The sequence below is a fragment of the Kogia breviceps genome, chromosome 6, assembly GCF_026419965.1.
Source record: "Kogia breviceps isolate mKogBre1 chromosome 6, mKogBre1 haplotype 1, whole genome shotgun sequence".
In the NCBI taxonomy this organism is placed as follows: domain Eukaryota; kingdom Metazoa; phylum Chordata; class Mammalia; order Artiodactyla; family Physeteridae; genus Kogia; species Kogia breviceps.
In genome coordinates, this window is record NC_081315.1 from 57,249,878 (window position 1) to 57,263,167 (window position 13,290).

At 43.4% G+C, this 13,290-nt stretch overlaps 1 protein-coding gene across 5 annotated transcripts in view; it reads right to left on the reverse strand.

Annotated features, from left to right (window-relative positions):
• Positions 1–12,029, reverse strand: part of PPEF2 (protein phosphatase with EF-hand domain 2) — a 33,497-nt gene extending 21,468 nt beyond the window's left edge. For 4 of the 5 annotated variants that reach the window (XR_010841025.1, XM_067035857.1, XM_067035856.1 and 1 more), the window contains exons 1-9: positions 7,381–7,587; positions 7,042–7,169; positions 6,830–6,887; positions 5,807–5,982; positions 4,375–4,489; positions 3,276–3,322; positions 2,322–2,488; positions 1,819–1,855; positions 1,574–1,723 (exon numbers count right to left, since the gene is read on the reverse strand). Coding sequence is in view for 4 of the 5 variants with exons in the window: in XM_067035857.1 (XP_066891958.1) it covers positions 1,574–1,723; positions 1,819–1,855; positions 2,322–2,488; positions 3,276–3,322; positions 4,375–4,489; positions 5,807–5,982; positions 6,830–6,887; positions 7,042–7,169; positions 7,381–7,441 (939 nt within the window). In the remaining variant the exon portion in view is untranslated. Of the gene's footprint in view, positions 1–1,573; positions 1,724–1,818; positions 1,856–2,321; positions 2,489–3,275; positions 3,323–4,374; positions 4,490–5,806; positions 5,983–6,829; positions 6,888–7,041; positions 7,170–7,380; positions 7,588–11,952 lie in introns of those variants that run through there. The other variant, XM_059066892.2, reaches the window with a different exon arrangement.
• Between the last annotated feature and the right edge of the window lie 1,261 nt (positions 12,030–13,290).

Below are 13,290 nucleotides of genomic sequence, written 5' to 3' on the forward strand. Positions count from 1 at the left end.
AATGTAGATAATGTCAGATGTGTAGAATCATTGGAAGTTACTCTAACTGCTCTATGTAAGTTTGCTTCTAGCAGGTTAATGTTTCCTGCAGATGTTCACCTGTGCCACTTTTGTCCTGGAGGCTGGGTCCTGTCGAAATCTTGGAAGAATAAACATCCAGAAGGCCATCTCCATCCTTGCTGGACTGGACCTTATGAGGTGCTACTCTATGACCCATTCCCTGGTGAAGTTGAAGGGTTATTAAGCCAGGGATCCATCACACTCAAGTTAAGCTGGTCCCACAGAGATCAATGGAGCCACCACATCCTACCTACAGGAATGTATTGACACTACATGGGATGAGAGCAGAAGAGATGTATGCAACGTCTTCATTATGTCTTTAAAGGGTAGGATATTCTTCTTCCCTTCATTCCTCTATTGTATTGCCTGGAACACAGATGTGGTGGCAAGCTGTGCAGATGAGGGCGCGGGAATGACACGCTAAGGATGGCAGGGAACAAGACCTAAGAATCCTTGGTCCCTGGACAATCTAGTAAACAAAGGTGCCATACCAGCCAGGAATTGCATGTTTCCAGGTTCAAACCCAGGTTTCATAAATGAAACACTTTCATTTATGTCTCATAACATAGACTTTTATACAAATTAGAGTTGCCCAAAGTAGACTCGCTTGTGTGTGATGACTTCTCTGTCTTTGGAACTGCTCAGGCTACTGTTGTCAAGGATGTCATAGCTGGGATTCCTGTGTGGATGGGCAGTGGAGGAGAGAGGCTATAGGAAGATACCATTCAAGTGTAAGTAAGAGTCTATGATTAAAAGGAAACAGAATCTTTGCTATTTTTTTTTTTTTTTGGCCGCACTGTGCAGCTTGCGGGATCTCAGTTCCCAGACCAGGGATTGAACCCGGGCCACAGCAGTGAAAGCACCAAATCCTGACCACCAGGGAACTCCCTAGAATCTTTGCTTTCTAGTTTTCCACTTCCAAAATGAAACAGAAAATCGAGACCTATTCATATTGCGGTATAATGTACTCTGTCTTTCATTCTCACCCTCCCCCTGCTCCCTGCTGGTTATTGTAAGTTCCTTTAAGGCAAGTACCATCTCTGGTTATTTTTGTATTTCTATTAGCACTTTCCTTGCATAGCGTAAGCAATTAACACATGGTTGTTGAGTTTAACTGCAATTGGTCTTCATCTTTGTATCTGCCAATAGCATCCTCCCTGCATGTAGTAGGCCCTCAATATGCCTTTGAGTTTAACTGAAGATGATCTGAATTATTTAGGAAATGGAGGCACATCAGGTGGCAGTGATTGAGGGGTAGTGATTAGAATTACCTAGATCAGGAATGGCAAACAGATGGCACTAGCTTCCACTCCCTATTATCATGTCCATGGCAAACATTAATTGATCACAGCACCCTTGCACCAGCTGTGGATTCCCAATCCTCCGTTCAAGGATTTAATGGATTTATTAGTCAGCTGGAGTCAGCATGGAGTCAAGATGACATTTGTTTTATGTTGGCAGTGACACCTGGCATTATAGTGAAATCTGCGTGATTTTAGCACTCAGTCAGTACCTTGTGCCTGTCTAGTTTGGCCAAGAACTCCAAGTCAGTCATGTCTGACACTCCACCATGAAGAATCAGGACTTTCTCATCAACCAGAGTGGCCAGCGGAAGCCAGCAGAACACATCTTGCAGTAGTTTTAGTATTTTCTTGCCATGTGTCTAAAAAAAAATGACATTAATATGATATTAAGTTTCAAATAATTTACTCAACTTATCTGAACTAAGAGAAGCTTTTGCTTTTAAAGGCAGCGTACCTTATATTTATGCATCACTTCCTTTGTGAAACCATATCTAGAGTTAGAAGCAGAAACAGATTTTAGATTTAGTGATATTAGTTATAGTGTGCTTGCATTTTTATAAAAATGCATACTCTAGATGCATCTACTTAAATATATGAAAAAGACACTGAGAAATAATTGCCAAAATGTTTTAAATCATATAATTATCTGTGGGTAGAGATGTGGGATATTTTAATTTTCTTTTGCTTATCTATATTTTCTACTTTTTCTACAATGAACCCTTATTGTTTATATGATAAAGTATATGGCTATGTGAAAACAAATGTAATGGTTTTATTAGAATAGGATATTGTATAAATTTTTAAAAAATCTTTAAAAATAGTGTATATTGTGTATTCCACTCTATAAAATTGGAAGACTACTTTAAAAAGGCATCTAACAAATAAGAAGCTCTGGCAAAATAACTTTACAATCACAACAAGTAAAGATCAAATCCCCAAGCATGTTTTGGTTTGTACCGTAAGTTCACCATATGGTCCTCATGGTTTCCTCGGTTGAGATGGAACTCTTTTGGGTAAACCAACATGAAGGCAAAAAGAACCATCAGGATCTCTACTGAATCCTTCCCTCGATCCACAAAGTCGCCGTTGAACACATAGGCCCGCTCTGGCGATGGGAGGCCGTTCTTCCCAATAAGGAGAGAAGTCCAAGAGGAGGCAGTGGAAGGAAGGGAATAGGAAATTGAGTCAAGCCAGGGTGCATTTGACAGTCATATCAGACCTGAAAGCCAATTCTGTGCTGTCTGGCTCTCTTCCAAACATGAAATGTCAGTAGAAGATGGGAATACTGGAAATATTTTGTATTAGTCTCATATTTCCTTTCTAGCCAGGCTGAGGTTATGACATGCTCATCGAAATAAATGCGTTATCCAAAGCCACCCTGTTGCCAGGTGGTCTGTGCAAAGGGCACTGAACTTGTAATTCCAAGCCCCGTTTTAAGTTCTGGCCACTCTGTCCTTAACTAGCAATAATAACAATAGCTGCCATAGATTTCTCAGGATTTAACAAGACAATACATCAGAAACTGCTTTGTGTTAATTACATTAATAGAATATTTATATAGCTTATTATATTCTCTGTATTTGATAACTAAAAATAGATATGAAAATAGCTTTTGGTTGCTTTGATAATAAACAATTTCTCTATTTGGTAATTGATTTTCTTTTTTCCAAATAATGATTCTTTCTCTTTATTAACCTTAGATTTTGTATTTTTTAAACAGTTTACAAAAATACACTAGAATATAATGCAGTGATGACTTTTACATTACACATTTGCTACATAGTAGAAATATTATTCTAAAATATTTTAAAATCCAAGTAATAACTTAAGCCATTTCTTTAATGGAGACTGTATTTGAACTTCTAAATCAAACCTCAGAGCAAGACAGGAACATAATTTGAGCGTTCATACCTTATAAAATATAAATATTAAGTCATCCAACTGGCCGTGTAAATCTCCTAACAAAGACAGAAAAACATCAGTTTTGATTGGTCTTCACCATTGTTTCTAATTTTTTATTATAAAAAGGAAAATACCCATTGTACACCTACAACTAATACAGTATTATGTCAGTTACATCTCAATTTAAATAAAAGGAAAATACCCAGGAAAACCTGACAAAGAAACTTATGCTTACTCATTTTTCCATATATAAGATAGGGATAAATATTAACTTCCCTTGTTGCAGGGATCGTTAATATTGAAAGCAGAAAGCACGATATTTCTCCTGTGCGATTATCATGAACAGTAAATGACTTACATTTTTACTGAAGCAAAAATGGGACAGAATAGTGCAGGGTTGAAAACCTCGATGAGAACTAGAGAGACTTTTGCCCCACCTGAAGCAAGAAGCTGCTACTCACGGGACAGTGTTACAAGATTTTAAGAAGTTGGAAATCTGGATTTTAATATGAAATCCTCCAATTTTCAAATGTTGGAAACTAATGTTAGAAATTTAAGAACATTTTGAGGCAGACAAGACATATTGCAGGCTGCCAGTTTACAATCCCTGGTGTATCACCGTCTCCCCTAAGTTCAAATGCGGGGCATCAGTCTATAATGGTTATTAAAACATCACTGAAAACATAAGGAGATGGAGAAGATTGTCATCAATAGGGTTTCTCTCTGGAAGAAGAATAAATGTGGATGGAAGGAATAATTTGCTAGGCATTTAGGCCTTTTCAAGTACAGTAAGTAAGTAAACTGTCTGTCTTCTAACAAGGGAAGGTCTGGTTATTTGCTAGGATTTTGTTCTGAATGCAGAGGATAAATTTGGGGCCAAATCTGAATCTCTGGGAAAAACAAAGCAGAGGCTGGGCCCTTTCACCCCACAGTTCTCCTTCACGGCACCACCCCCACCTTAAATAACTGTGGAGTAAATATGTAAATGTAATCAGTGTGAAGAGGTGAACCTGGCCTGCCCAAGTGGCCATCGGGTCCCCTCCTGCCCCTCCCTGATCACAGGCAGAGTTTTCTGGTTTGTGAAAAGCCTTTTCTGACTGGCTCTTACCACATACTGTGATTTCCTCGCTGTAACAAGTGGAGACCCGGTTGATGTTTGGCAGTTGTACCAGATGTTTCCTGGCTTCATACAAAAGATTCAAGACATAGCGAGCATGGAGCCTCTACTAGGAGGAAGAGGAGGGATGGGACAAAACAACACATGCTTGTGAGGGAAGATGGGCCTCACCTTTACTGCTTAGTGACCCCAAGACCACAAAAGTGACCCCAGTAAACTTCTCCTGGGACCCTATGCACAGATCCTTTCTTTCTCACCCATCCTGTGCCCTTGTTTGTGCTTTGCATCATCCCCCAAAGACTGAACTGATGTCCTCTTTCCTACCTACGCTATGTAACCCCTGCTTGCCTTGAACTTGGGAGAAACACGATTGTCTCAGCAAAGTATGAATAAGTGCATGTATATCGATGGTATCGGTGATCCTGACATGACTGGGAAAGTCATCCCAGCTCCTCCTGCAATGAATTATCTTCATGTGAAAAAGGGGAAGGATTGGAATCTGTCATAAGAGCCAGAACCTGACCACTTCTCACCAGTTCCACCTCTACTACCACGGTTTCAAGCCACTATCATCTTTCACCTGGACTACTGCAGTAGTCTCTTGACTGGCCTCCCTGCTTCAGCCCTGCTCTCTCTACTCTGTTCAGCAAACAGAATGATTATATTAAAGGGAAAGCTGGATTATATCATTTCTGCGCTCCTTGTCTCCCCATCTCTTTCAGCATGAAAGTCCACCCTACTCACCTCTCTGTCTCCATCTTCTAATAGTTGTTCCCTGGTTCCCTCCTCTCCAGCCACAATGGGCTTCCTGATGTCCCTGAGCAGTCCAGGCAAGGTCCTGCCTCAGGGCCTTTCCATTTGTTTCCATTTCCATTCCTCTAGAATGCGTTCCCCAGACATCCACATAGCACCCTCTCTCACCACCTTTGACCTTTGCTCAGAAATCACCTTTTTGGTGACACCTTCCCAGACCACTCTGTAAAATTGCCACCTCTCCCACCTGGAACTTAGTTTATGCTTTGACATAGCTCTGTCACCTAATATATTAATATATAAATATTACTCATTTGTTATTTATTATCTGTCTCCCCACTAAAATCTCAGCCCCATGAGGGCAGAGATTTGTGTCTGTCTTGTTCACTGTTCAGTGCCTAGAAGAGTACCTGCGCATAGCAGCACTCGGTAATCATCTGTGGGATGAATGAACACAGAGCTTACATGATCGGGAGGAGGAGTTTTCAATACATAAAAACTAGCTGATCAATCACAAGGTCCTGGCTAAGAAAAGGGCAAGTGGGTCTCTCTGACAGGTCCCTGTCACAAACACCCTAAATCCAGGGCCATTCCTTCTGCATTGTGTCTGCTCTACTTCTGCACATTCCGTGGAATTGGTGGTGACCCGGGTCCCCCGGGGGGAGCTTACTTGTTTCACTCTGAAAGCTTCCACCAGAGCAGTTGCGTGGTCAGGAAGGAGCGGGAAGGAGAGGCGTGGCCCTGTGTAACTGTCCGGTACCTCGATGGATTCATAGTCCCTGCAATTCTCCATCTTGGAGTCCTGGGGGGATCTCTCCTCAGTGAACATGCGGTTCAGGAAGTCCCCTAGTCAGGACAGAAAGGGTGGGCCGGCTTATGATCAGATGGGCAGGCACGGGCAATACAGAATTCACTCCCTGGACCATACTTGAAGTGGGTGCTGGCCAGTCTGGCTTCGGCTCCAACACAGGAGAGGAGAAAGTAAAGGGCAAAGTGATGACAAATTAGGATGGGCAGAAGAAAGGTTACATTATTATGTCAATTCCATTCTACTTTTATTTTAAAAGACTGCCTTAGAAAGTACAGAAATTTACCGGCCTAGGTTGGTAAGCAGGAGGAAAGTGAAACTGCGGTGGAAAAAAAGTTCACAGGCATTTCTGGTGCACTCAGTGAGTGTGGCAGATGCCTCAGACTTTCAGGCAATTCATTTCCAAATGCTGCCCCTGCATCTCTGCCTGAGGGCTTTGTCCCTGGATCTGCAGAGAGCCCTCCATGGCAGGCCAGACCTGCATGAATAATCCTTCCCGTCCGCCCCTCCCAGCAGCCTTCTACCAATGACTCTCGGGACTGGAGACTCCAGTTTCCTCTGCCTTCAGGCGGGATACTTCCCAGGCTGCGTTTTGCACTATTTCCCAGGTACACTGCAGGTTTCGTAACCCACCCTTTTTTGCCTGCCTCCCCTTTCCTGAATTCCTTCCCCACTCCCTCCCCACCTCCCAGTGTTTCCTGTATTTACCAAATAAACTCTTTGCACCCAAACTTGTGTCTCCAGGTGTGCTTCTAGAACCATTTATTTGTCAGCCTCCTCGCTCATTCCCTGGCTGTCACCAGATTCACATTTCCCCTCCCTCACCCCGACGTCTTTGACCCTGAGACAGGAGGACCGGCCATGTGGCCGGTGGTTCATACTCACTCTCGTTGTGACTGCTGGGGGTGAAGTGATCCACAAGGTAGCTGAAGAAATTGTGGAGCTGCAGAAAAACCCAAGAAGACGTGGCTTTAGAGATAGAAAGAGAACCCAGGAGTGGTCCAGATCAGCTGCACCTTCTTCTAGGCACCTGGGCCTTGCTGTGTGGGGCCTGGAAGGCAGAGCTGGAGGTGGCCCCATCCCACATCCCATCGCACCTTAACCTGGTCTTGCTGCCCAGCATACTCTATAGACTGGAAGATGCTCCAGGTGCAGTGCCGCCTCATCTCCAGGCGGGCCATGTAGCGCCGGTACCATCTCTGGATCAGGGCCGCTGCCTTGAAGGCTGTGACACGGATGGAGAAGCAAAAGACTGTGAGGTGGGACTCCCTGGGCCTGCGGGGGGACGTGTGTGGGGGGGTGCCTCTCCCACTGTAACATGGGGACAAGATGGTAGGGGAAAGCGCTATATTTTGCCACCAGTAGGAAGGATTTGCCTCACTGCTGGCCGGGGGGGTTTTTTGCCATTCCCGCCCCCATCCCTCCTCTGTTCTTACCTATTACTTTTACTAAAATCACTGGAGGACTATTGGAATTCCCACTTTTTGATGAAAACATTTATATGTGTAGAGATGCAAAGGTTGGATTCTGAGAAAGAGATGTAAACTGGGGAGGTTGCAAGGTTGCAGCATCCTTGAAGAGTAGGATGATGCAGATACTACTCAGGCATAAAAAAAAAAAAAAAGAATGGGGCTTCCCTGGTGGCGCAGCGGTTGAGAGTCCGCCTGCCGATGCAGGGGACGCGGGTTCGTGCCCCGGTCCGGGAAGATCCCACATGCCGCTGAGCGGCTGGGCCCGTGAGCCATGGCCGCTGAGCCTGCATGTCCGGAGCCTGTGCTCCGCAATGAGAGAGGCCACGACAGTGAGAGGCCCGCGTACCACAAAAAAAAAAAAGAATGATATTTTGCCATGCGCAGGAACACGGATGGACGTGGAGGGCATTATGCTCAGTGAAGTAAGTCAGAGAAAGGCAGATACTGTATGATATCAGTTATATGTGGAATCTAAAAAATATCAATACAACAAACTAGTGAATATAACAAAAAAGAAGCAGACTCAGATAGAGCAAACTAGTGGTTACCAAGTGGGGAAAGGGAAGCGGGGAGGGGCAATATAGAGGAAGGGGAGTAAGAGGTACAAACTATTATGTATCAAGTAAGCTACAAGGATATAATGTACAATATGGGAAATATAGGCAATAACTGTAAATGGAAAGTAACCTTTAAAAACTGTGTTAAAAAGAACACATTCAAATGCAAAAAAAAAAAAAAAAAAAAGAAGAAGATGGGGTGATACAGGGGTCAGAGGGTGAGGAAGGAGGACATTTTGATACTGCAACAATAGACAGGATGTCAGGAGTCTGGTTCTGGGCCTGGAACTGCCCTGACCAGCAGTGTGGCCTCAGGCAAGTCAAATTTCTGGGCTTCAGTGTCCTCATCTGGAAAAAGAGATGAACTAGATGATAACCAGGGAGAAGAAACACACACACCAAATTACTACATACTATCATGTCAGGTGGTGGTCAGTGCTTGACATCCCCAAATTCCTTCTATCCCTGTGGCTTTATGTCCCCATCACAATACATCCAGGATTGTGCTGACTATCCAATCCGAAGGGCAGCCTTTGCCACTCCTTTTGCCAGGACCCGTGCTGGGTGATCGTGTACTGCAGGATGGCATGAGTAGGTTGAATTCTTCCTATGAGCTCTAGAACCTGCAGTCAAGTACTGCTGCCAGAGAAGAGGACAGCTGTCCACGTGAGTAACTAGATTCTCCTTAAGCCCCTGGGCCTGAATGTGCCACCAGGGATGAATGGAGCCTTTGTGGATAAATCTGGATTGCAAAGGAAACCCAGCAGGTTCACTCAGGTCAACCTTGTGAACAGTAGACAGATTGACTTAATACACCTAGCTTGCATTAGAGAGCTAATGGAATTCCTACTGATGTCCCTAAGAGGAGATGAGATACAACAGTGAATGGGAAAAGAGAACTTGAGAGAAATTTAAGCAAAGCTGAATTTGGTTTTCTGTGAGGAAAAAATGTCATACACTAAGTATGTCCCAAAGGCACTCACGAAATAATAAGTGATGAAGATTGAATTCTGTAAATCCCCATTCAGAGTAGTGAATGAAATGCCCAGAGTAAGCGGTACTTAGCTAAAGTAACAAGTCATGGGAAACACACAGACATCTGCACCTCACCCTAGACCCACAGCATCAGAATCTCTACAGGGAACCCAGGAATCTGTAGGTTTAACAAGCTCCGTGAATGATCCTGACTTGTGCTGAAGGGTAGGCATCACTGAGGAATATCATGACCATCAAGTTTCCGTGAAAATGTTGCTTGCTAACACCTTGCCTCAAGTATTTTAAGGCAAGTGCTGCCAACTAGACATACTATCCTCAGTACCTCTTTGGCTGCTCAGGGTAGGCAGACCAGGCAGTGCCTCTGTTTCTCCCTTTTATTCTCCCTCCCAATCCTCTGTCTAGGGCCTGGGTTCCATTGAGATGGGTGCCGTGAGGTTGTAGCATAGTTTAAGGACCTCTACCCCATCCTCCCTTCCCATCAGTGCAATACTACATGCTTGGGCTCCTCTTCCTCAGCCTTGTGCAGACTAAATCCTATGGCAAAAGTTACAAATACACCTGGCTGTTAAAATTCCACATTAAGGACAAGGCAACCACGTGGGGAGACAGAGGCCAAGGTGAAGAGCCGTCCTGGAAGTAGAACCTCCAGCCTCAGCTGCCCTGAGGATCACAGACAAGCCATCTAGCTGGGCCCTTTGCAAATTCCTGACCCACAAAATCATAAGCAGAATAAAATGATTGTCTTAATCCACTCAGTTTTGGGATCATTTGTTACACAGCACCAGATAATTGGAATGGGAATTGTATAAATATTTTATAAAATTATAAAGCAAACTTAAATCAAAATTTTAAAATAATGTCTCTAAAAAGCAAAAGTCAAACAAGTGAATCTAATCTTGTACAAGTTAGTGGCATAACCACACAGAAAGGAGTTCTTTCAAATGACTTGAAAATTCAGTAAGTTGTATATGCCTAGTGGATGCACTCAAAGGACAAAAAGAACTACAAAGAAATCTTAAAGAGTTTTCAGTAATCATATTGTTATAATAGTATTGTTATTATTTTTCAGAAACTTTTTTATATACTTTAGGACAAAGTAAATAATAGCACATCAGTATCATTGGGGAAAAAAGGTTTTTTTTAAAGAGAAAGGAGATATAGATATATCAAAGTTGTTAAGTAAAAATACTGTGATCCTAAATATAAATTGGTCATTAAAATAATACATATTTTCTGGATCTGGTCACTGAAAAGGTGTAGAAAATAATGACCAACCTGGTAGCGAACACCCCAAGCTCTGGAGAAATAGCTATTTCTGGTCTGGAGCCAAAAATATGCAAGATGAGCCTGGGGCCTATTGCCAAACTAGAAAGGAAGCCATGAGCTTATAAAGTTGCTTAGGCTTATATAAACAAGGTGCTGTCACTATTTCCCTTGCTTCCTCCTTCATCTCTGGCTGCCTCTCCTCTGCCTCCTTCATTAGCCCATCCTCTTCGACTGATGCTTAGTAAGTACTAGAGTCCCTCATGGCTCTGTCCTAGGCCCTGACCTCCGACCTGTCTTTACTCTCACTCTAGGCTACTTCAGTGACCCCCATGGCTTCAACAATCACACGTACTCTGATGCCTTCCAAATGCATGTATGTCCACCAACATCTCCAAAATCCAGATCTGAATATGCAACTGCCTACTCAGCACATTCACCTGCATGTTGCATGGGCATCTCAAACCCAGTGTGTATAAACTCAGCACCTTCCCTCTACTCGAGCTTGGCTCTTCTCCATTATCTTTATGTCAGAAATTGACATTATCATCTGCCCATGTTTGCTAGCTAGAAACCTGGAGGTCATTCTTGATCCATCCTTTTCTCCAACCCCATACATGTAATCAGGTGGATCCTATCAATTCCACCTCCTGAATATTGTTGGAATTCACCCTCTTCTCTCCATCTCTACTGCCACCAACTCTGGACCAAGGCATTATCATCTCCTGCTTAGATGACTTTAGTAGCTTCTAAATTGTTCTTCCGGGCTTCCCTGGTGGCCCAGTAGTTAAGAATCCACCTGCCAATGCAGGGGACACGGGTTCAAGCCCTGGTCCAAGAAGATCCCACATGCTGTGGAGCAGCTAAGCCTCTGTGCCACAACTACTGAGCCTGCACTCTAGAGCCCATGCGCCACAACTACTGAAGCCCACACACCTAGAGCCCATGCTCCGCAACAAGAGAAGCCACCGCAATGAGAAGCCCGCGCACCACAACAGAGTAGCTCCCACTCGCCACAACTAGAGAAAGCCCGCGTGCAGCAACGAAGATCCAACGCAGCCAAAATAAATTAAAGAAAGAAAGAAATTTATTAAAAATAAATAAATAAATAAATTGTTCTTCCTTCTACTCTTACCACCACCATCCAGCCTGCCTCAATCCCTTCTTCATGGAAGCCAGAAGGGTCTTTTATGTATGTAAATCTTATTCTAGAACTCCCTGATTTGAATTCTTCAGTGGTTCTTCTTGTCTTTAGGATAAAGTTTAAAATCCTGCAAGCTCCTGAGTGACGTGGGCTCTGCACACCTCAGCAGCCTCATGCCGTGTCACCCTCCATCTTGTTCACTTCAGACCACTCAGTTCCTTGAATATGTCTCTCTCCTTGCTACTTCACGACCTTTGTACCCTCTACCTAGAATGCCCTTTCATCCCCTTTTTGCCCAATCTTATTTCATTCCGTTGTAAAGGTGTAGTTTGGGATAAACCCCAATGGACAACACGGACTCCTTGAGTAGATTTTAATTCTATTAAATATAGTTCATCAAGTCCTAAGACATTCAGCTGAGCATCCTAGTGGTCATGTTACAAGGAGGAGGAGCCAATTTTCAACAGTTAGCATGAGGAGAAATGTCACGATTCCCCGCCCACCCTGAGAAGCCCCTCCCTATGCAATGTACGCTTCGGGGTACCCACAGTTAGTCTGAAGGTGGGAAGCGCGTACCTTTCTCTGCATTCTGGAAAGCAAAAGGATGTTGGGTTGAGGCGCCGCTTCCCATAATGTAAGTGTAATGTTGCTGCACGATGCAGATAGCAGGTCCAAGGGAGAGTGAACTGTTTGCTGACAAAAGGAAGAAGGAACCTGCAATAGGGAGATTTGGGCAGAATATTAGTTCAGGTAGACCAAATTATCTATGAACCTTGTCTCCCACATCATAAAAAAAAAATGTGAGGCTACCATGTGATAGCACCCTCCCCCCACCTCCCCAGCCTCAGTGCATGAGATATTCCTCCCCTATGTTTCCTCCATGTGTCATCTCATCTCTCCCCTGTTTTCAACCTTCCTACTAGATTTTCTTCAGTCTAAAAACATACTGAAGTCTCTTCTCAGAGCATTTCATCATCATCATCATCCTTTGACCTCCTATATCCCTCAAGCTAGAACCCAACTTCTCTTTTCTTCTCATCCAGATTTCTCTGGAGTAGACCACTTATTTTCTCCTTAATTCCTCTTAACACCATGTTTTTCATCCTCACTACTGACCAAACCTTTTCATGCTGATGTCTCCAATGCCTTCATCTTTTCAGCCCTGACCTTGCCAGAACAGCAAGGCCATCATGTCATTAGTCATGCCTTGATTTAAATTCTACCCCTTGACTTTCCATGATGTCATGCTCCTATCTCTTGTTGACACAACATTAATCAGTCAATCTAAGAAAGAGTTGGAAAATTTTATTTGAGCCAAATTTGAGAATTTATAACCCAGGAAGAGCATCTCAGAAAGCTCTGAGAACTGTTCTGCTGGTTAGAAATCAAGGCACAGTTATATAAGTTTCTTTTGAGACAGAGAGCTGTACAGCAAATGATGTATTACAGTTTACACAATCCAGATCTGCAAGTACAAAGTGGCAGGTCATGTGACCCCTTATAAGATCAAGAAGGAATGTCATCTTCAAGCAATTGTCTTGTTGGTGCTGGGAGAATGCTGCCTTTATGGCTGAGCAGGTATTCCTGCGAATGGGGGAGGTTTGGTCAATGCATAATGCAGATACACCGTTCACAGTAGAGGGGAGAGAGGAGGCCAAAGGGCAGAGAAATGTTTTTATGTTTAAATTCTTCTTGTCTTGCCATAACATATGAATTTTATTTCATACTCTCTCTTTATTCTCTCTCCTTCCTGAGCTCATTTTTCTCTATCCACCCCTTAAATGTCGATTTGATTCGTATTCTAGTCTCAAATGTCTGCTCTCCTCACTCTGTTTATGCTTCTTAAATAATTGAGTCAACTCACACTTTCAGCTATCACTTCCTCCTTCTTAAATCTCCATCTCCATTTCAGAC